The 24674-nt window shown below is 43.0% G+C and overlaps 2 protein-coding genes across 4 annotated transcripts in view; both read left to right on the plus strand.

The window, feature by feature from the left end:
- lss (lanosterol synthase (2,3-oxidosqualene-lanosterol cyclase)) overlaps positions 1 to 18782 on the plus strand; it is an 85400-nt gene extending 66618 nt beyond the window's left edge. Inside the window, exons 21-22 of one of the 3 annotated variants that reach the window (XR_010963480.1) lie at positions 3238 to 6882; positions 18295 to 18782. Coding sequence is in view for 2 of the 3 variants with exons in the window: in XM_067988144.1 (XP_067844245.1) it covers positions 3238 to 3375 (138 nt within the window). In the remaining variant the exon portion in view is untranslated. Of the gene's footprint in view, positions 1 to 3237; positions 8502 to 18294 lie in introns of those variants that run through there. The other 2 variants (XM_067988144.1, XM_067988145.1) reach the window with 2 other exon arrangements.
- An 842-nt stretch (positions 18783 to 19624) lies between these two features.
- Positions 19625 to 24674, plus strand: part of LOC137323415 (speriolin-like protein) — a 28236-nt gene continuing 23186 nt past the window's right edge. Inside the window, exon 1 of the mRNA XM_067986892.1 lies at positions 19625 to 20018. The gene's annotated coding sequence lies outside the window, so the exon portion shown is untranslated. The remainder of the gene's footprint in view (positions 20019 to 24674) is intronic.

Below are 24674 nucleotides of genomic sequence, written 5' to 3' on the forward strand. Positions count from 1 at the left end.
GATACATTAAAGGACACTGCATAATTTTTATTTTTATTTAAACAGGCAACAAAAAATTCAAATGGGCAAAGGCTTGACAGCCTGTCTTATTTTCTGAAGCTCTTGTATTCTTTTATTCTTGTGGAGCATGAGTGTTGAAGCTGCTTAAATGCATGCCATAGAACCTCGCTGTCAGTATCTAACGATTAAATCCTTGCTCCCGTTAATTTGTGCATACCCCAAGCTGCTAATATATCTGTTCTCATATAAGATTTATCCACTAAACAACAGCATTAAGAGTAGCTCTTTTCAAAGTTCCAGGCCTACAAAATTCAAACAGGACAAACGAGCGAGTGAGAAATAAAAGTGGAAATAGACCTGAGTTGTCTAAGCTTTGTGGGCTAAGATGGCTAAGACTTTCAGGTAGCATATTGGCCTAGTTGGGACCCTCCTGCTCTGGAGGGACCAGTGTCTCCTACTGCCACTATGGTGCACTATGGTTTGCCTTTAAGTTTTTCAAGATTTCCCTGAGGGGAAATGTTAACATTGCAGTAAAGAAGGACATGGCAGCTTCCGAATGACTGTTGTCTTAAAGTCAGCAATAGTCACTAGCCATGAGCAGGCCACTGTTCACAGCTGTCACTGTTGGAATTATGGGAAAGATGTGCATATTTAGTAGATTTTCTAATAGGTTTGCAGTGTCTATTAGGAACATAGGAACAGGAGTAGGCAATTCAGCCCCTCAAGCCTGTTCCCCCATTCAATTAGATCATGGCTGTGCTGTATCTTAACTCTATCTACCCACCTTGGTTCCATAACCCTTAATATCCATGCCTAACAAAAATCTATCAATCTCAGTTTTGATATTTTCAATTGACCCCCAGCCTCAACAGCTTTTTGGGGGAGAGAGTTCCAGATTTCCACTCCCCTTTGTGTGAAGAAGTGCTTCCTGACATCACCCCTGAATGGCCTAGCTCTAATTTTAAGGTTAATGCCCCCTTGTTCTGGACTCCCCCACCAGAGGAAATAGTTTCTCTCTATCCATCCTTTCAAATGCTTTAATCATCTTAAAAAAATCTCAATTTGATCATCCCTTAATCTTCTATTTCAAGAGAATACAAGCCTGGTCTGTGCAACCTGTCCTCTTAATTTAACCTTTTTAGCCCCAGTATCATTCTGGTGAATCTGCGCTGCATCCCCCTCCAAGGCCAATATATCCTTCCTGAGGTGCGATGCCTTGAACTGAACCCAGTCTCCAGATGGGGTCTAACCAGAGCTCTGTACAGCTGTAACTTAACTTCCACCCCTTTGTATTCCAGCTCTCTTGAGATAAAGGCCAACATTCCATTAGCCTTTTAAATTATTTTTTGTACCTCTCCACTAGCTTTTTGTGATTTCTGTACTTGGATCCCTAAATCTCTCAGCCCATCCACAATTCCAAGCTTCTCACCATTTAGAAAATGCTCTGATCTATCTTTTTCTTAGGTCCAAAGTGGATGACCTTACACTTTCTTGCATTGAACTCCATCTGCCACAGTTTTGCCCACTCACTTAATCTATCAATGTCTCTTTGCAACTTTCTGCTCTCCACTATTTACTGTGCCACCTAACTTAGTGTCGTCAGCAAACTTAGATATACGGCTCTCTATTGCCTTTGTCTGAGTCATTTATAAATACAGTGAAAAGCTGAGGCCCCAGTACAGATCCCCGAGGGACCACTAGTCACATCCTGCCAATTTGAGTACATACCCATTATCCCTACTCTCTATCTCTGAAGTGGAACCATATCGAATGCCTTCTGGAAGTCCATAAAAATAACATCCATAGACATTCCCTTACCTACCACATTAGTTACTTCTTCAAAAAATTAAACTAATTTCATTAGGCATGACTTACCCTTTACAAATCCATGCTGGCTCTCTCATCAGCTCATAATTTTCCAATCACTCTGTCCCTAATAACAGATTCCACTAACTTCTCCACAATTGACGTTAGACCAATAGGCCTATAATTTCCTAGTTTATCTCTTTTACCCTTCTTAAATAATGGAGTGACATTGGCAAGTTTCCAATCCAAGGGGACAATTCCTGAATCGAGAGTTTTGGAAGACCGTGACTGGAGCATCTACAATTTCCTCACCTCTTTCTTTTAATACCCTGGGGTGGAAACCATCAGGACCTGGAGATTTGTCAATCTTTAATAACATTAGTTTCACCATCACCAATGTTTTATTTATATTAAATCTAGTAAGTTCCTCCCCTTGATTTATTTTTAGTTTTCCTTGTATCTCTGGTATTTTATCCTCATCCTCTGATGTGACGACTGATACAAAGTATTTAGTAAGTCTGCCATTTCCTGATTTCCAATTACAATATCACCTGAGTCTGTCTTTAAGGGGCCCACATTACTCTTAGCCATCCTCTTTCTCTTAATATATTTGTAAAAACCTTTAGTGCTGTCCTTGATACCCCTCACAAGCTTTTTCTCATATTCCCTTTTTGCGGTTCTTACCACTTTCTTCGTTTCACTTTGCTGTTCTTTATCTCTCTCCCAATCCGTGGGATCTCTACTGTTCTTTGCCTTTGTATAAACCCTTTCTTTTAGTTTTATACTATCTCACTTCCCTTGTTGACCGAGGTTGTTTAATTACACTGGTAGAGCTCTTGCCCTTTAAGGCCATATACGGGTCTTGTATTCTACCAGATATTTTTTTGAACACCTCCCATTGTTCATCCATAGTTTTATCCATTAGTAGTTCTGCCCAGTCTATTGTGGTTAATTCCTGCCTCATCCCTCCAAAGTCAGCCTTACCTAAATTTAAAACCTTGGTTTATGACTCACCCTCTCCCTCTCAAACCTAATATCGAATTCAATCATATTATGGTCACTGTTCCCTTAGTGTTAGATTATAGACTATTTCAGGCTCTTTACTGATTATTAAATCTAAGATGGCCTGATCTATTGTTGGTTCAAGAACACATTGTTCCAGAAAACTGTCCCGAACACTCAAGAAATTCACAGCCTTTGGGACTCGAGCTGTTCTGCTTCCCTCATCTGTGAAAATTAAAGTCTCCCATTATAACTGCTCTGTTTTTGCAACAAGCTTCTCTGAGCTCCGCGTTTATTGTATCCCACTAATTCATCACTGATATCAGGAGGTCTATAAACAATATTCTTGCAGTATTTTAAATAATTTGCTTCTGTCCTGGGGACATGTCATTTGACTCTCCTATTTTTGTTTTCCTCACTTTTCCACAGGAGAACATTGCTGGTGTATTCAATAAATCCTGTGCGATCAGCTATAGCTCTTACAGAAACATCTTCCCCATATGGACTCTGGGGCGATTCACAAGCCTTTATTCTACCAGTGCACAGACTAGCAAGATCAAACTATGAGGATACAAGAGCTGGTAAATGTGTTCAGATATTCCAATAGCCCACCCTTGCTAGTAGAATACAGCAACAGTATTATAGCTGTTAGATTAACTTGTAATAATGTGGGGAATGGTCAGGTGTGAATTTGTTCCCTAATTGGGTTATAGTTCAGTGTGTGCCTATGTGACAAATCCAGTTGTGCAAGAACATAACAATTTTTAGGAACAAGAAAAGGCCATTGGGCTGAAGATGCCCATCCCTTTGTGAGAGATCAATTCTATCTGCCTTTTCACCATATTCCTCTCCCCTCTCTAGAAATGCATACAGCTGTCTCTTGTACTGATTTATATTGTCCGTTTTAACTCACTTGTCCTTTTGGGTGAAGAAGTTCAGTCAGTACCTACTTAACACTAAGGCAGCCCATATACATCCTTTGACTCATCTCCAGTCTGTTTAATATGTTCAAGCCCTATTCCTTTCTCATTTCCCCTCATGAAAAATGGGCAATAGCAGTTTTGGAGGAGGAGAAGGAGAGGAGATGACCCATGCAAGAGGACAATAGGATATGGTTTGGAATGTGCAGTTTTACATAGAAACTTAATCATGAATTAACAAGAATATAACTAGAAACGGGGGGGTCTAAGCAAGCTGTGTGTGTCCGCATGTGGATACGGCATAATACTTTGCTCTTTCTACTACCTCTTTTTAGTTCAAGTTTCTGCTCCATTCTCTTTTGTGGGAAGATGCCCCTAACTCTGAAACAATTAACTAAACAAGCAGGACAGGAACTCAAAATTCATAAACATTTAACTGCCTTGGAATTAATTTCCCTAACTCCTAAGCTCCTTAAATGGAACTAAGACTTTGTAGTTGACTCTTTTAAAAGAAACCGTAATTGGAGTGGGCAAGGGAGTCTATGCTTGTTTGAAATTGCACAGCAGAACTGAACAGACGGCACAAGATCAATGATGTATTATATAATCAAGCAATTAATGTATGATGTCTTAACAATTTACCCAAGTACTACTAGGTTAATATGAGTCTAGGCAACAGATGGGTGCAGATCAGTGCAATGGCATTTAAAACTGGAATCATCTCACAATTTAATCCTTAGAACATTTCGTGCTCACTTAAGATGCACTCACATGGAGTAAGCTGGACCTCCCCATCCAGGCTCAGCTACTTCTTGTAATGATAGAACACAGCTACCACCTCTTTCTAGTTCGAGTTTCTGCTTCATTCTCTTTTGTGGGAAGGTGCCCCCTTACTCTGAAACAATTAACTAAACAAGCAGGACAGGAGCTCAAAATTCATTAAACATTTAACTGCAAGCATTAGGCAGCCCCAGGCCTGACTGAAGAATTGTGAAGCAGTGTTAAAGATCTGGTCAGTTGCTGGAGAGTTTCTCTCCGTGTCCCAAAATCTCTTACAATGAGACGACCTTACTTGCGATGTATGTGTAAATGTTTTCACACTGAGTGGGGAGGGTGGAAGAATCACATCCGAGCTCAATCCTGCTTTCCCTGATCTTACATATGTACAGTTTACAGGTGGGGATCACTGGAAAATAATCTGAAACTTCTTCCTAGCACAATAGGCTCAAAGACAGGGGTGAGATAGACCAATAACACCCTCTCCTTTGAGAGTTGTGGAGAGGAGTGATATTGGGCAGTATTATTTTATGATTTTCCACACCATCACACACCAGCTTTTTGGAATCTTCCCCGTCAAACGTACAGTAGGGAGAAGATCTGCCAGCCGTGATCGATTGTCCCTTTGGCACCAAATTCTTGAAGAATTCGGGATAAATGCCAGCCCTTTTCTGCTTTTAGTAGCCATGAGAGTTGTGTTTATTTCTTCTATACTAAATGGGATGATAATGGTGAAATAGCGGGGCTTTATCAGACATCGGACCTCATTTGGTCAATTTTGGTCAAGCTGTGCGGTGCCGGCAATGGCCATCACTCAGCGGCTCCAAGCTTCTAGAGGAGTGCCCAGGCTTGACGACTGGAATGAGTGTAGTCAAGACACTCCACTGTCTCAATCGTTCTCCTCAGGCAGGCAGAAATCAATGACTCAGTAATGCTTTTGATGAAACTGATGAAATACTCAGCAAGTCAGGCAGCATCTGTGGAGAAAGACCTTTGATCAGAACTGGCTGTAGTATTTTGCTTTTGATTTAATGCTTTTGCTGTCTTTGGATCACCACTCTTCTCATACTCCAGCTGCCAGCAAGGAGTATAAAGCAAGCGATAGCCCCAGGGGTTGTGTTTACATCACCTTTGATAAGAAGATGAACAAAGCGGGATGCATGTTACTGATTAACACAACGAATGACATCAAAAGGCATTGAGTTTATCAATTTCCCGGAATGATTAGCGACATGAAAAAAGTCCTCATCGATGATGGACACACTGTTCTTTATTGCTTCTGTCAATATGCAACTTGCCACATATGAAACCTATGAAACAACATGATTGACCCAATCACTGGAAGTGAATTTGGCCTCCAGAAGGTTCAAGATTGTTTCATCCTGATACAGGCATATCTTGGTGCAAGCACTGCTTTATATTGATCCCTTGGCAGATAAATTTCCTGTGCCTCTTTTTTTACATTCATTTGCAAGATGGAGGAGTTGATAGTTATTTGTAACCCAGGAAGACTTGGTTCTCCGAACCCCTGACTCTCTGCTGCTAATCCCATTATTGTCCTAAACAGTGATCTTTTGACCCAGATGCATATTCAGATGTAACCACAGCAGCCCCCTGAGTTTCTATTTCATGGCAATCGCCTTTGTTTTGAGCAGCTGGAGGTTCAGCAGATAGTAGTGATGATGCTGCTAGCCTTCAGGAAACCATCTGCTGAAAGTTTTCAGTATTAACTTTATTTTGGCAATTGGTGGCACATCTATTATTCGAACACTGCTGTAAAGTGACACAAGAGGGGTCATGCCTGTAAATACTGCTGGATGAAACTCCAAGCTCCTGAAAGTCCATGTAACAAGTATTTCTGCCTGGCGTCCATCTCTAGTGGGCATAGCAGGGAGAAGGGGAAAAAAATCACCTGACGACCCATTGCATGGGGAGGGGTAATCCCTTGGTTCCCAAGGTGATCCATACTTGAGGCTTGAATTTGGTTCTGAATCCATGGGTTTCTGTGGGCTTATTTTTTTCACAAGTTTCGGGTCTGCCTTAGATATTCTCGAGTTTTGAACGGTTTGGTTGCTAACTGGAAGGAATTCCTGGACTTAAGGTAACATCTTGGGAACTTCTGCAGACCTTCACTAATTGGCAGATCTGAGTTTGCTATGGCTCGGTTGTATTCTCTGATTATTGCTGCTTCTGTTCAGAGAAGTGATGGCAAGATATGTGCGAGGATCGGGAGCCGGACTGTCTGTGCTGGTTTCAGCACTCCTGGTGAAGATTCACATGGTGTTCAGTTGCATGTCAACATGGTTTTGGATCATCAGCTGGTTTCAGGAAAGCGATGACCTTTGCACGGGGCCATAATTTGAGCATCTGGCCAGAGGTAGGCACGTTGGTAAAGAATGTAACAACCCAGGGGTGTAACATTCAGACTTGTGATTTTAACTGACTATTGCATCTTTCATGTGCCCTCATGTGTGCTTCTCCAATTTCTATAAGATTGGATCTGATTCATTAAGTTAAGTTAATTTACAGATAGCAATCAAATGTACAGAATAAGTAATCAAACCTTACTTTGATTCAACTAACTACCAAACCCTCCTCAAGAACAATAATTAAAAATAAGATACACCACACTATCCCTAGTAGTGGACTCCCTTAACTTTTCCTGGTCAGTCTTTTGATCCTGATCAGCTCTGGGCTTGAGAAGAGTAAGTTTACACTTGATAAACCAGGGTTCCTCCCCAGACTTGGCTAGCAGGTTGACTGCTCTTGTGTCTCTTTTCTGTATCCAGCCAGTGGAAAGGTTTTCTTCTGACACCATTCCCCAATCAATGATTCACCAATTGACCTGTCAGTAAAGCTGACCACCTCCCTTACCCCCACCCCCCCCCCCCCACCTTGGTATGGGTTAACTTCAGTTGGGATGAGACAACTGGCCCTTTGTTGTATCAGTTTGAAATAGACTGTGAACTGTAATATTCTGCAAATTGGCCCATTTGGCTTTAATATACATCTTCAGTAGCTGTAGCCTGTAGCTTATTTTTAATCTGTGCAAATTTGCTTTGTTCAAACACAATAGTGAAACAGCACATTTCCAAATCCTTTCCATGAAGAAAAAAATAATCAAAAATCATGAAGTGTGACAAGTTTGCTATTATTTTGACTTCTCACCAGGTACTTTTTCTTATGTCAAAAACCAGAAACAAGCTCCTACTCGCCATGAACTGAAAAGTAATCTTATATGTACAAAATATTTGATATCGTGTGCCTACGGTGAACAATACACTGCTGCTGAGTTCAGTGGAAGTTAAAGATCTCCTGGTCTCTCCAACTGATAGTTAAATAACATTGTGACAGACTGTACCAGTTGGGCTATAAACCATAAATCAAATTTGTGGTAGCTTCATTGCTAAGAATTAAATACTGTGAACTCAGTGTCTGCATCAAGCACAGGTGAGATGCAAAGTAAACATCCTTGCTTGCTAGCCCCTCCATTACTCCCAGTAAGCACAGTATTGCCTGTTTCCATGCCAGCATTCTTGTATCACTTAAAGAAGGTAACAAGATGGATCTATTTTGTCCTGTTAGCTGATGTCCAAGACATTCTTGTGCATTCTTACTTGACTTGCTGACCCATATCACCATCAAACAAAACTGGGACCTTCTATCAGTTTTCACAAATGAGAGATATATGTTGTCAGCCCCAACACCAGAGTTCAAGGAGGGCTGGGAAAGTGCCAGCCCTAAGGCAATCAGATGTTGGACCATGAAGCACCTCACCCAAAAATGTAGGTCCCAGAGGTAGATGATGACAGCAGTTAAATCTACTCACAGATTTGATGCCATGGAAGAACTGGAAATGAGAAAATGGAAATTACAATTAATATGGTTTACTAATTTGCGTAATGTATACTATAATATATCGAGATAAGTGATATATTTGCTCATTGTAGTGGAATTGAATATGTATTTGTATTGATCACATTTTTAGAATTACAGTGCACTAATAAATGTGTTTTATTACACTATACTAGGGTGTTTTTCAGTGGTTGTAGGTATCAAATATTACTTCACCTTAGTTAGAGAGGTACCAAATTCTTCTGCATTATTTCTGTGCTGCTTACAGTATTCAACAAACGTGCTTAAATAATGTCCAATGCATGTACATTTTGGCTCTGTAAGCTTATCATTTACTTTACATAAAATAGATTTACATAGAAATTACAGCATGGAATTCAATTAAATCCGTCCGGTTTTCTATTTGTCCTGCAGACAAGCAGTATTATAATCCTGAGCCTGCTCTGCCATTCAGTAAGATCATCGCTGATCTTCTACCTCAACTCCACTTTCCCGCCCTATCCCCATATCCCTTGATTCCCTTAGTGTCCAAAAATCTATCGATTTGAGTCTTGAATATACTCAATGACTGAGCATCCACAGCCCTCAGAGGTAGAGAATTCCAAAGATTCATAACTCTGAGTGAAGAAATTTTTCCTCCTCTTGAAACTATGACCCCTAGTTCTAGACTCTCTAGCCAGGCGAAACAACCTCTCAGCATCTACCCCGTCAAGCCCTCTAAGAATTTTATACATTTCAATGAGATCACCTCTCCTTCTGAACGCCAGAGAATATAGGCCCATTCCACACAATCTCTCCCCAAAGGACAACCCACTCATCCCAGGAATTAATCTAGTGAACCTTCGTTGCACCCCCTCTAAGGCAAGTATATCCTTATTTAGATAAGGAGACTAAAACTACACAGTACTCCAGGTGTGGTCTCCACCAGAGCCCTATATAATTGCAGCAAAACCTCCTTACTCTTATACTCCAACCCCCTTTCAATAAAAGCTAACATACTATTTGTCTTCCTAATTGCTTGCTGTACCTGAATGTTAACTTTTTGTGATTCGTGTCCGAGAATACCCGAATCCCTCTGACTACCAACATTTCTTAGTCACTCACCTTTTAGCAAATATTCTGCTTTTCTCTTCTTCCTACCAAAGTGGATAATTTCACATTTCCCCACATTATACTCCATCTACCACCTTTTTGGCCACTCATTTAACTTGTCTTTACCTCTTTGCAGTCTTTTTGCATCCTCCTCACAGCTTACTTTCCCATCTAGCTTTGTATCGTCAGCAAACTTGAATACATTTCACTCGGTCCCTTCATATAAGTCATTGATATATATTGTAAATGTAAACAGCTGAGGCTGGATGTAAGGTTTTTAATATTTTAAACAGATACATGCAGAACCATCAACAGTGATGGAGATTATTCCCAGAAAGAACCTCAAAAGACTGACCACAGCTAGAGACCAGGTTGCCCAGTGGAATCAACCTGTCCAATTAATTTGATGGCAAATGATGCTCTTGTAGTAGATTGTTTGTGTAGATACATCTCCCAGGAGAGACAAGCTATTTGGACTCATTGTGGGGAGGAAGAAACAGAATTACTGTCATGGACAGGAGCCAAGTGTCAGGTGCCTACCAAGCAAGTGGCACACATCTACTGAGTCAGCAGCAGGAGATCTGGACAGAAGGTCAGCCACCGTACGATGATCCCAAACCCGCGACCTCTACCACCTAGAAGGACAAGGACAGCAGGCGCATGGGAACAACACCACCTGCACGTTCCCCTCCCAAGTCACACACCATCCCGACTTGGAAATATATCGCCGTTCCTTCATCGTCGCTGGGTCAAAATCCTGGAACTCCCTTCCTAACAGCACTGTGGGAGAACCTTCACCACACGGACTGCAGCGGTTCAAGAAGGCGGCTCACCACCACCTTCTCAAGGGCAATTAGGGATGGGCAATAAATGCTGGCCTTGCCAGCAACGCCCACATCCCCAGAGTAAATTTTTAAAAAATGATCCTAGTAGATAATCTCTACATTCACCAGTCTCATACTGAGTTGTCAATCCAGTGGCAGTTGAGAGCTGTTTTATCCTTATATATCATCCCTCCTTGCCATAAGGAGGGATGATATATTAGCAGGTTCCTCTAATGAGGCCATATGGGTGAAGCTTAAAAACAAAAGGGGGGCAAGCACTTTGATGGGAGTGTACTGTAGGCCCCCAAACAGTCAGGGGGAGACAGAGGAACAGATATGTAGGCAAATCTCAGAAAATTGTGCAAATAATAGGGTAATAATAGTGGGGGATTTCAACTTCCCCAATATTAACTGGGATACTCAGAGTGTAAAAGGCTTAGAGGGTACAAAATTCTTAACGTGCATCCAGGAGAGCTTTTTGAGCCAGCATGTAGAAAGTCCTACAAGAGAGGGGGCGGTACTGGACCTAATTCTAGGGAATGTGGCCGGCCAAGTGGAAGAAGTGCTAGTAGGTGAGCACTTTGGTGACAGTGACCATAATTTGGTGAGATTTAAGGTGGTCATGGAAAAGGACAGGGAGTGGCCGGAAATAAAGGTTCTAAATTGGGGGAAGGCCGATTTTAATAGGATAAGGCAGGATCTGGCCAAAATGGACTGGGATCAGCTGCTTGTAGGAAAATCCGCATCGGAGCAATGGGAGTCTTTCAGAAGGGAGATTGAGACCATACAATGGCAACATGTTCCCGTAAAGGTCAAGGGTGGTTCCAAGAACTCCAGGGAACCTTGGATGTCAGGGGATATACGAGAATGGATTAGGAAAAAAAGGAGGGCTTTTGGCAGATACAAAAGGCTAAAGACGGAGGAAGCCCTAGAGGAGTACAAAAAGTGCAGGGGGATACTTAAAAAAGAAATTAGGAGATCAAGGAGGGGCCATGAAATAACACTGGCGAGCAAAATAAAGGAAAATCCTAAGATGTTTTATAAGTATATTAAGGGTAAGAGGATGACTAGGGAAAAAGTAGGGCCCATTAGGGACAAAAATGGCAATCTGTGTGTGGAGCCGGCAGATGTAGGAGGGGTTCTAAATGAATTTTTTGCATCTGTTTTCACTATGGAGAAGGACGATGTAGACATAGAAATACGGCAGGGGGACTGTGATATACTCGAACATATTAACATCGAGCGGGAGGAGGTATTGGCGGTTTTAGCAGGCCTAAAAATGGATAAATCCCCAGGCCCGGACGAAATGTATCCCAGGCTACTGTGTGAGGCAAAGGAGGAGATTGCGGGGGCTCTGACACATATATTCAGAACCTCTCTGGCCACAGGGGATGTGCCAGAGGACTGGAGAACCGCTAATGTAATACCATTATTCAAGAAGGGGAGTAGGGAAAAACCGGGGAACTACAGGCCAGTGAGCCTAACATCAGTGGTCGGAAAATTATTGGAAAAAATTCTGAAGGACAAAATTAGTCTCCACTTGGAGAAGCAAGGATTAATCAGGGATAGTCAACATGGCTTTGTCAAGGGAAGATCATGTCTGACTAATTTGATTGAATTTTTTGAGGGGGTGACTAGGCGTGTGGATGAGGGTAACGCAGTGGATGTGGTATACGTGGATTTCAGTAAGGCCTTCGATAAAGTCCCGCACAGGAGACTGGTCAAGAAGGTACGAGCCCATGGAATCCAGGGTGCCTTGGCACTTTGGATACAAAACTGGCTTAGTGGCAGAAGGCAGAGGGTGATGGTCGAAGGTTGTTTTTGTGACTGGAAGCCTGTGGCCAGTGGGGTACCACAGGGATCAGTGCTGGGTCCCTTGCTGTTTGTGGTCTACATTAATGACTTGGATATGAATGTAAAAGGTATGATCAGTAAGTTCGCTGATGATACAAAAATTGGTAGGGTGGTAAATAGCGAGGAGGATAGCCTCAGTCTGCAGGACGATATAGATGGGTTGGTCAGATGGGCGGAACAGTGGCAAATGGAATTTAACCCGGAAAAGTGCGAGGTGATGCACTTTGGAGGGACTAACAAGGCAAGGGAATACACAATGAATGGGAGGACCCTAGGCAAGACAGAGGGTCAGAGGGATCTTGGTGTGCAAGTTCACAGATCCCTGAAGGCGGCGGAACAGGTAGATAAGGTGGTAAAGAAGGCATATGGGATACTTGCCTTTATTAGCCGAGGCATAGAATATAAGAGCAAGGAGGTTATGATGGAGCTGTATAAAACACTGGTTAGGCCACAGCTGGAGTACTGTGTGCAGTTCTGGTCGCCACACTACAGGAAGGATGTGATCGCTTTGGAGAGGGTGCAGAGGAGATTCACCAGGATGTTACCAGGGCTGGAGCGCTTCAGCTATGAAGAGAGACTGGGAAGATTGGGTTTGTTTTCCTTGGAGCAGAGGAGGCTGAGGGGGGACATGATTGAGGTGTACAAAATTATGAGGGGCACAGATAGGATGGATACTAAGGAGCTTTTTCCCTTCGTTGAGGGTTCTATAACAAGGGGACATAGATTCAAGGTAAAAGGCGGGAGGTTTAGAGGGGATTTGAGAAAGAACTTTTTCACCCAGAGGGTGGTTGGAGTCTGGAACTCACTGCCTGAAAGGGTTGTGGAGGCAGGAACCCTCACAACATTCAAGAAGCATTTGGATGAGCACTTGAAATGCCATAGCATACAAGGCTACGGACCAAATGCTGGAATATGGGATTAGAGTAGACAGGGCTGATGGCCGGCGCGGACACGATGGGCCGAAGGGCCTCTATCCGTGCTGTATAACTCTATGACTCTATGACTCTAAATGCAGGCTGGACCGTTATTTTGAAGAGTTCATAAACAATGGTCCCTTTGTCAGAAATGTAAGGAGATATCTAGCACCTTGGTGATCATACTTTTCTTTGATCTCTACTAGTCATCCAAGAGTGGCTTTTTAAAAATCAGCACAGACACCAGAAATCAGTAAAGCAGCAGAGAGACTGTGAGGGAGAAATAACTACTGTTCAGCTTGCAGGACAGATAGCAGTGCAAATCCATCTTTCTACATTAGGTAAGAATTCCCCCCAAGTGGGCGAGTGTACAAGTGTTTGTCACTTCTGAAATGACATGAGAACAAAAGTTGAACTGATCAAGTATCTTTTATTGTACTCTGTGTTCTGTATATTTTGTTTACAGTGGAATAAAGCAGTTTACAAATCAAATTAAAAAAACACCTCATCTGTTGTTAACTTGGTCTGGGTTCAAAGAGATTGAAGGAGTATACATGCGTGAGACACAAAGGAGTGCCATTGTTAGAGTCCTGGGTCCTGCTAACGCACTAGCAGATGGGGGGGGGTTGGTGGTGGGTGCAGTTGGAGTCAACTTCTGTATATATATCTTTTTTAAAAAACAGGCAACCAGACCACTTAAGGGAGTGACTGACGCCACCAAGCCCGAGTAGATATCTACGAGCCGGATTCCTAACAATTGGTGAAAACTAATTTTAAACAGCCTTAGCTATAATGAAAGATATCATTTTGGAACAACCCTTGGTATAAGGCAGAGATTGCAGTGTCCATAACACTTTTGTATACTTCAAAATTTGCAGATAACGCAAAACTCGGAAGTGTAGTAAACAGTGAGGAAGATAGTAATAGACTTCAAGAGGATATAGACAGGCTGGTGGAATGGGCGGACACATGGCAGATGAAATTTAACGTAGAGAAGTGTGAAGTGATGTATTTTGGCAGGAAGAATGAAGAGAGGCAATATAAACTAAATGATACAATTCTAAAGGAGAGATCTGGGGGTGTATGTGCACAAATCTTTGAAGATGGCAGGGCAGGTTGAGAAAGCGGTTGAAAAAACATTCGGGATCCTGGGCTTTATAAATAGAGGCATAGAGTACAAAAGCAAGGAAGTTATGTTGAAGCTTTATAAAATACTGCAAGCAGAATATAGGGAGTTAGGAAATAAATTAAAAAGCAGTACCTCTAAGATAGTAATCTCAGGATTACTCCCAGTGCCACGTGCTAGCGAGAGCAGAAATAGGAGAATAGACCAGATGAATGCGTGGCTTAATGGTGTAGGAGGGAGGGGTTTAAATTCCTGAGGCATTGGGACTGATTCTGGGAAAGGCGGGACCTGTACAAGCTGGACGGGTTACACCCAAGCAGAACCAGGACCAATATCCTCGCAGGGGCATTTGCTAGTTCTGTTGGGGAGGGTTTAAACTAGTATGGCAGGTTGATGGGAACCAAAGGGCAGGTACAGATAGGACAAATTCAGACCAGGAAACGGGAAGTAGAAAAGCAGTTAGTGACTCCGAAAGGCAAAAGAAGCAAAGGTTAAATAGTGTTCAGCACAGGAATTTGACGGGGTTAAAGGGTATATACTTCAATGCAAGGAGTATTACAAACAAAGCAGATGAGCTAAGGGCACAGATAGACACATGGCAGCATGATATCATTGCTATAATGGAAACCTGGCTTAAAGAGGGGGATAATTGGCAGCTCAATATCCCTGGATATAGAGTTTTCAGGCAGGATAGAGTGGGTTATAAAAAAGGAAGGGGGTAGCATTATTGGTTGAAGAATCAATTACAGTTGTGAAAAGGGATGATATGCTAAATCGATCATCAATCGAGGCCATATGGGTTGAGCTAAGAAATAAAAAAGTAGCAGTCACACTACTAGGAGTGTACTATAGACCCCCGAATAGCGAAAGGGAGATAGAAGAACAAATATGTAGGCAAATTTTTGAGTGCAAAAATAAGAGGGCAGTAATAGAAAGGGACTTCACCTACCCTAACATCAACTGAGATTCAAACAGTGTGAGGGGCACAGAGGGCGCAAAATTCTTGATCGATGTCCAGGAGAACTTTTTTAGCCAGTACGTGACAAGCCCAACAAGAGGGGATGCAATTCTAGATTTAGTCCTGGGAAATGAAGATGGGCAAGTGGGTGAAGTGACAGTGGGTGACCATATTGAGGATAGTGACCACAATTCAGTTAGTTTTAGCATTATTATGGAAGAGGACAGTTAAATCAGGAGTAAATGTTTTAAATTGGGGGAAGGCAAATTTTACAGAACTAAGAGGTGATTTGTAGAAGTGGACTGGACACAACTACTTGAGGAGAAATCAGTGGCAAGCCAGTGGGAGGCACTAAAAAGTGAAATTCTACGGGTACAATGCAGACACATCCTCTCAAAGAAAAAGGATGGCACTGCCAAATCAAGAGCCCCCTGGTTGTCTAGAAGTATATGGGGCAAGATAAAGCAGAAAAAGAAAGCTCATGACTGTCACAGAAAACTAAATACTGCAGAAAGCCTAGAAGAGTATAGAAAGTACAGGGATGATGTAAAAAAGGAAATAAGGAAAGCAAAGAGAGGATAGCTAAGGAAAAAGTGGGACCCATTAGGGATGATTAGGGTAATTTGTGTGTAGAAGCAGAGGATGTGGGTAGGGTTTTAAATGAATATTTTGTCTCCGTATTCACAAAGGACAGGGATGATCCGGACACAGTAGTTAAAGAGGAGAGGTGTGAAATATTGGATAAGGTAAACATAACGAGAGAGGAAGTACTAGAGGGACTGGAATCCTTGAAAGTTGATGAGTCACCAGGGCCAGATGGATTGTTTCCTAGGCTATTGAAGGAAGCCAGGGAGGAAATAGCGGATGCTCTGAGGATCATTTTCCAATCCTCACTAGATACAAGGGAGGTACCGGAGGACTGGAAGACTGCAAACGTAGTACCATTGTTTAAAAAGGGTACGAGGGAAAGGCCGAACAATTATAGGCCGGTCAGTCTTACCTCGGTGGGTGGGCAAACTATTAGAATCAATACTGAGAGATAGGATAAACTGTCACTTGGAAAGGCATGGGTTAATCAGGGATAGTCAGCATGGATTTGTTCAGGGAAGGTCAAGCCTTACAAATCTGATTGAATTCTTTGAGGAAGTGACAAGGAGGATTGATGCGGGTAGTGCAGTGGATGTTGTCTACATGGATTTTAGTAAGGCATTTGACATGGTCCCACCTGGCAGACTGGTCAGAAAGGTAAAAACCCATGGAATACAGGGAAATGTGGCAAATTGGATCCAAAATTGGCTCAGTAACAGGAAACAAAGGGTAAAAGTCGATGGATACCTTTGCGAATGGAAATCCGTTTCCAGTGGTGTGCCACAGGACTCTGTTGGATTCCTTGCTGTTTGTGGTATATATTAATGATTTGGACTTGAATGTGGGGGACATGATTGGCAAATTTGCAGATGACATGTCTAGTTGATAGTGAAGAGGATAGCTATAGACTCCAAGAAGGTGGAGTGGGCGGAAAAGTGGCAAATGGAGTTCAACCCGGAGAAGTGTGAGGTAATGCACTTAGGGTGGGCAAACAGTAAAAGGGAATACGCAGTAAACGGGAATATATTGAGAGGGGTAGAGGAAGTGAGAGACCTTGGAGTGCATGTGCACAGGTCCCTGAAGGTGGCAGTACAGGTAGATCAGGTTGTGAAGAAGGTATATGGAATGCTCTCCGTTATTAGCCAAGGTATAGAATACAAAAGCAGGGATGTAATGATGGAACTGTATAAAACACTGGTAAGGCCACAGCTGGAGTATTGTGCGCAGTTCTGGTCACCACATTACTGGAAGAACGTAATTGCTCTGGAGAGAGTGCAAAGAAGATTTACAAGAATGTTGCCTGGGCTTGAAAATTGCAGCTACGAGGAGAGATTGGATAGGCTGGGGTTCTTTTCCTTGGAGCAGAGGAGGCTGAGAGGAGATTTGATTGAGGTGTACAAAATTATGAGGGGCCCAGATAGAGTGGACAGGAAGTACCTGTTTCCCCTAGCGGAGAGTTCAAGAACTAGAGATCATAGATTTAAGCTAATTGGCGGAAGGATTAGAGGGGACATGAGGAGAAACTTTTTTACCCAGAGGATGCTGGGTGTATGGAATTGGTGGTAGAGGCAAGGACCCTCAACTCTTTTAAAAAGTACCTGGACCTGCACCTAAAGTGCTGTAAGCTGCAGGGCTACGGACCGGGTGCTGGAAGGTGGGATTAGAATGGGCACCTGGTTGTTGTTCGAGCCGGCGTGGACATAATGGGCTGAATGGCCCCCTTCTGTGCTGTATCTTTTCTATGGTTCTATTGTTCTAACACTGGTTCGGGTACAACGGGAGTATTGTGTCCAATCCTGGGTACTGCACTTTAGGAAGGATGTGAAGGCCTTAGAAAGGGTGCAGAAAAGATTTACTAGAATGGTTCCAGGGATGAGGGACTTCAGTTATGTGGATAGACTGGAGAAGCTGGGGTTGTTCTCCTTGGAGAGAGAAGGATGAGAGGAGGTTTGATAGACGTGTTCCACATCATGAAGGGTTTAGATAAAGTAAATGAGGAGAAACTGTTTCCATTGTCAGAAGGGTTGAGAACCAGAGGACACAGATTTAAGGTGATTGGCAAAAGAACCAAAGGCGACATGAGGAAATTTTTTTTACACAGTGAGTAGTTATGATCTGGAATGCGCTGCCTGAAAGGGTGGTGGAAGCAGATTCAATCGTGGCTTTCAAAGAAGAATTGAATAAATTCTTGAAGGGAAAATATGTACAGGGCTACGGGGAAAGAGCGGGGCGGGGGTTGGGACTAACTGGATTGCTCTTACAAAGAGCTGGCACAGGCTCGATGGGCCAAATGGCCTCCTTCTGTGCTGTAACCATTCTATGGTTCTAAGTCTTGGGGATTTTGCACCAAATTGTGGTATTGCGTGGGTGGGGAAATCCCAATCGCTGTACCTGTTATATCTCTGCATCTTTTAGGTATCTCCTCTGATGTTCTTGAAGTTATATGAAGTAGCTCGATGGAGAATCCTGATTTGACTTGACCTGTGAAGGAATCAGGAATTAAAATCTAGATCAGCAGAGAAATGAATAAGGATTTGTTGAGTAGAAAGGTTAACAGATTCTGTCTGTCTCTCCTCAGGTGCTCATAAAAGACCTTGCTGAAACTGCAGAAATAGAATGAACATAATAACTGTAAACAAAGGCATTGTCTGAAAGGGGCCTCATCAATATAAACCCGCAAACTCCGCATATTAGTCAGACAGCTTCAAAGCTGTGATGAGGCAATGGTCTGCAGTCAGCTCCATGTGAGAGGATTGGAGAAGACAATTTCTTAGAAAGAGGTGAAAGGCCTATGACCAATCAGTCTAAAACGAAAGATTTTATGATCAGAGGAGCAGAGGTATCAGATTGTGTGTTGCCTGGAGAAGGGATGAATCCTAGGATCAGGGATCATGAAGAAGAGATGTGAGGGACATAAGGGAACACTGGTGAAGAGAGTTTCTCCTTCCACTCCGAGGACTGATCGCCCTCCGTGGTCGAGTCGCATTTCCTGCTTAAAGGTCGTATTCGTTTCTGTCCGGGTTTGAGTAAAAAGTTAGTGCTTCTCATTTCTCATGTGCTGAACGTTATTTACTTGTGGGGAGAAGTACCTAAAAGATCATTTCTCTTACATCTGACATCCTCCTGGCCGTACTGCATCATCTGGATGTTGGTTCTTCATTACTACAAGATTCTATTCTCTTGTCCACCTCCCACACTTTAAACATATTGAGTCATGATCCGGTTATGGGTTTTGATGTCGATGAATTGCCCAGGTATATATGTATTGTGAATATATGATGAGTTGACATAGAACTTTTTTTAAAAACACTGATAGATTGAACGTATGACTAAATCCTTTTAAAACATTCTGGAATGCAGCTTGTTAACCATTGAGTATTTCTAGCCTAATGCTTTTTAATGAATGTTAGCTTCCATGCCATGTAAGCTTGCACTACATATTGCTTCCTATCTGTACTCTCATTAACTGGAATGCGAGTAGCTAATGGGAGACCTATTAGGCATTAGTGTCACTGCTCGTTCAGCTGCCATCATCTTTTTGCGGTGGGAGAGCACAACTTTTTCTTTCTTTTCACACTTTGATTAAGGGCAACCTTTAAATGTTTGCTCTTTTCATATCATTCACCTGTGACATTCCTCACCATTGTTGGCAAATGGGATCTCTCGTTAAGTGTTTGGGCTATCGGAGGTGAAGTATTTCAATCCCCAACGCTTTTCATTGGAGATTAAAGAATGTTCTCTCCACTTAATGAATTCTCTCAGGGCTAAAAAGTCTGGTCTTCCTTAATAACTCAGTCTGCTCATGCTATTTTGGTAGACTGTGATCAGTGTAGATGTCAAAGTTTGTTCAGATTGAATGAGAAACAATATTGCAGCTGATGGTATGACCTCCAGGAACGCACGTGGTCTTGCAGTTCTTCTCTGCACCTCCTCCAGTGTTTCAATGTCCCTGTTATATTTCGTGTTTTTACTGCATCAATTTTTTACAAGGATTTGGGTGGTATTTAAAAAGCCACAGGCTGCAGTCACTGAAATAGAGGTGCATTTGATGTGTAATGAGCCAGGCATTAAAGAGGTTTCCTCAACAATTTATTTCAGATGGCCTAACAAAACATCCACACTTATTATGGTGGGGACGATTCTATTGATGTGAGTCCAGCATGAGATGTCTGCTGACAATATACTCTTAGGAGAGACTCCGCCAGATTGGTCTTGGAAGGGATCCTGGTCTAGACGAGGAGAAATTCTTCCATCTTAAGCCCAGAGCCAGTTAAAATCAGAAGGCTGACCAGCAGCAGTTAAGTCATAGAGTCATAGTCATAGAGTTATACAGCACGGATAGAGGCCCTTCGGCCCATCGTGTCCGCGCCGGCCATCAGCCCTGTCTACTCTAATCCCATATTCCAGCATTTGGTCCGTAGCCTTGTATGCTATGGCATTTCAAGTGCTCATCCAAATGCTTCTTGAATGTTGTGAGGGTTCCTGCCTCCACAACCCTTTCAGGCAGTGAGTTCCAGACTCCAACCACCCTCTGGGTGAAAAAGTTCTTTCTCAAATCCCCTCTAAACCTCCCGCCTTTTACCTTGAATCTATGTCCCCTTGTTATAGAACCCTCAACGAAGGGAAAAAGCTCCTTAGTATCCATCCTATCTGTGCCCCTCATAATTTTGTACACCTCAATCATGTCCCCCCTCAGCCTCCTCTGCTCCAAGGAAAACTGAGTGAGTCGGCTGATGGGGCTAATGTGGCATAATTTTATTACTTTTCTTGTTCTCGAGCGATATAAAGTCAGTTGGATTAAGGTGAGCTTTGGTCACCACTGTTACTCCGTATATTCACTACTATCTGCAAAACAAAGCAATTTAATAGTTCATATCTGGCCTTGTCTCACTAAAGTCTTTTCAGTTCACCTACTGAAAGATTGGGGAAGCGCGTGAGGGAACGTGTGAGATACAGGATCCTGAATGTTACTTACAAGACTGACCAATCCTGCTGTACCAGAGAGAATAGAGCAGGCCCAAAATTTATAGCAGTGCTGCTCGTGGCCAGAACTGGACACCGTACTCTAGATGTGGTCAGGGCAGTGCCATTAGTTTAAACATGACATCCCCTGTACTCTACTGTTCTAGCTGTATGGTTCAACATTCTAATTACTTTGTTGATTGCTGCTATGCATTGATTGAAGATGTTGAGTGCCAGGTCTACTTATACCCCTAGATCTTCTTCAACTCAATCCTTAAGTTTTTAACACCATCTTGAACTACATACGTTGCTCATTTTTTCTTCCTATGTACAATATCTTACCTTGTCTGGATTAAAGTTCACCTGCTGCTTTTCCGCCCACTTACATATGAGGCAGGATTTTCCTCTGACTATCCAGCAGGCTGTTGGCGCTATTGGTGCGGGCGGGGGGTGGAAAATTGAGTAGTGACCCATAATACCAGATCCCCACATATTTTCTTAGGCCGACGTATTTTCTGCCAAAAATGACGGTAGGCATCAGAAAGACCCAAAGATGGGTGAGCATATTCCAGTGAGGTGACAAAGACAGAGACATCATATGTCATAATGTCTATCGTTGTCACCAGGACATTAAGAATGTCAACAGGTGTCCAATATTGTGAGGGCACGGGAAATCCCGAATATGGAGTTTTTAAACATAGCAGCCAGAGGGAGGATCAAGAGAAATACCCGGAGTGTAGCAAAGCCAGTTCTTCGGTGGGGGCAACCTAAGTTGAAGACTTTGGAGATGCTGTCTGGCCCTTTAAGTTGCTGCATGTGTCTGCTGGCCTGCTGAAAAACCTAAAATGAATCTGTCCCCAGAAACTCTACGAGGGTTAGTGATGGGGCAGCCAATCAGATGGCACAAAGCCCACCCTACCACTCCCAACACTGTAGATCAGGAGGGGAAATTCCTGGTTATTGTGCATAATTCATTTTGTAGTTGCCGGGCTGCATTCTTAATTTCAACTACTTCTCCGAATCTGGTACTATCTACGAATTGGACAGGTTTGCTCCCTTGTGGCTCTCTCTTGTTATGTTGAAACGATGGTGTCACAGTAGCTGCTTCTCCCACTCTTTGCAGTCAGTTGCAGCCAAAGTATTGAAACGGCCCTGATCAAAGTCACATATGACATCCTATGCGACTCCTACTGTAGTAAACTATCCCTCCTCATCCTTCTTGACCGGCAGCCTTTGACACGGTTGACCACACCATCCTCTCCAACGCCTCTCCTCCGTCGTCCAGCTGGGTGGGACCGCCCTCGCCTGGTTCCATTCTTATCTATCCAGTCGTAGTCAGAGAATCACCTGCAATGGCTTCTCTTCCCGCTTTTGCACCTTTATCTGTGGAGTCCCCCAAGGATCTATCCTTGGCCCCCTCCTATTTCTCATCTACATACTGCCCCTCAGCAACATCATCCGAAATCAGGTTCCACCTGTACGCTGACAACACCCAGCTCTACCTCACAACCACCTCCCTTGACCCTTCCACTGTCTCTGATTTGTCACATTGCTTGTCCAATGAGCAAAAACTTCTTCCAACTAAACAGTGGGAAGACTGAAGCCATTGTCTTCGGTCCCTGCCACAAACTCTGTTCCCTAGCCACCGACTCCATCCCTCTAAATTTAAATCTGAGATCGATAGCTTTTTGGAAATCAAAGGTATTAAGGGATATGGGCCAAAGGCGGGTATATGGAGTTAGAGCACAGATCAGCCATGATCTTATCAAATGGCAGAGCAGGCACGAGGGGCTGAATGGCCTCCTCCTGTTCCTACGTTCCTCTCCCTGGCCACTGTCTGAGGCTGAACCACCGGTTCACAACCTTGGCATCCTATTTGACCCTGAGATGAGCTTCCAACCACACATCCGCTCCATCACCAAGACCACCTACTTCCACCTCCATAACATCACCCGTCTCCGCCCTGCCTCAGCTCATCTGCTGCTGAAACCCTCATCCATGTCTTTGTTACCTCTAGACTTGACTATTCCAATGCTCTTCTGGCCTGCCTTCCATCTTCCACCCTCCATAAACGTGAGCTCATCCAAAGCTCTTCTGCCCGTATCCTAACTCGCACCAAGTCCCGTTCTCCCATCACCCCTGTGCTCGCTGACCTACATTGGCGGCCGATTCGGGAAAGCCTCGATTTTAAAATTCTCATCCTTGTTTTCAAATCCCTCCACGGCCTCGCCCTTCCGTATGCCTGTAACCTCCTCCAGCCCTACAACCCTCTGAGATCTCTGCGCTCCTTCAATTCTTGCCTCTTGCGCATCCTCGATTTTAATCGCTCCGCCATTGGCGGCCGTACCTTCAGCTGTCTAGACCCTAAGCTCTGGAATTCTCTCCCATAAACTCTCCACCTCTCTCTCCTCCTTTAAGACGCTCCTTAAAACCTGCCTCTTTGACCAAGCTTTTGGTCACCTGTCCTAGTATCTCCTTAGGTGGCTCATGTCAAACTTTGTTTGCAAATCGTTCCTGTGAAACGTCTTGGGACATTTTACTACGTTAAAGGCACTACATAATTGCAAGTTGTTATGTTAACCATTCATCACATAATTTCCATGCTCTGCGATTGTGATAGGTATTTCAAAAATTATAGCGGTTGGAGGGAGTCAGGGGCGATAACTTAACTGTGGGACTCTGATCGTGTAACGAAACTATTTAAACTTACATTATCTTCTCAATCCCCAAGAGCAAATTCCAGCCTTACTATTCACTGTCAACTATCCAGATTTATGCATAGGCTTGAATTAAAAACAACACTTTATAATCACATAAATACAGAGAGAATTGCCCTTGCTTACTTTGTGCAACATTATGATGATTGCCCTTAGTCTTTAAAAAGGGTTAGAATACAAGGGGTAAACACCTCTGCTAAAGTAGACCAAAGGAATGTCATTCAAACATGCAAAGCATTCCTCTGCTAATGTCACAGATTTTTAATTTTTAGGCTTACATTTTAGTAATGTAAGGTTAATCTTACAGTAGTAAAACTACATGAGTACATCATTGCTGGAATATTATTTTTTTCATTGTTGCAATTTGTGAGCTGAAATGTGCAGTCAAAACAAGAACGCCAGTTATCGGGGCTGCTTGAAGGAGAAGGACTAAAAAGCTGCATTGAATTGCATCACAAAGGATGATATCACCGGCAGAAAAGGTCGAATAATAGCAGAACCCATAGGAGCTCACAAAGCAGGGATGATATCTCTATCCACATACCTTGCATCCTGACTGCAAGGCCTTTACAAAGACTGCTTTGAATATCAATAGCCATTTGACCGAGCCCTGTTAATATATGATTGAAGTGTGTGTGATTTGTTAAGTTACAGGCTGGTTGTGTTTGTTTTTTGTGGTGGGTCACAATTCCCTTTATGACATGTTCCAGTGTTCTGATGTGACAATGCCCATGCTCTGGGTCTTCCAGACTGAGCTGAGTGAATGCCAGGTACTTGCCTGGCTCCTGAGGTGCTCATTTTTAAAAAACATTGTTTGTGACCATGTGTGACGATGCTGAAAAGATTCGGCGAGATAATTTGAAGCTGACTGCAGAAAACAAAGCATTAAAGCGGCAGATTACCCTCCTGAAAGAAAACGAGGAGCTGCGTAATCTGCTGTCCTCCAGCTGTGCACCACTGCTTGGACAGAAGCCAACCTGTTTCTCAAATTTTAGTCACTCCACCACAACTGCAGCAACACGAGGTAATCAATCATTTGTCCTCTTTATGGGCCTGTAAGAGGGCGGGTAACTCAAACCTGAGGTACACTCATCCCACGGATGAATGATCCATCTACAATGAAGCATCTTATTTTTAATAGTAAGACTTGCAGAGCAAAAGTTTTATTTAAATGATTTCATTTTTCTTTGCCAATTTTTTTTCTCTAAATTCTCTTTCCTGTCCTTATGTTCGATCAACCGAGTAGATTAATCCAAACTATATAGGTTCGGCCACCAGA

This window comes from Heptranchias perlo, chromosome 7 (genome assembly GCF_035084215.1).
Source record: "Heptranchias perlo isolate sHepPer1 chromosome 7, sHepPer1.hap1, whole genome shotgun sequence".
Classification (NCBI taxonomy): domain Eukaryota; kingdom Metazoa; phylum Chordata; class Chondrichthyes; order Hexanchiformes; family Hexanchidae; genus Heptranchias; species Heptranchias perlo.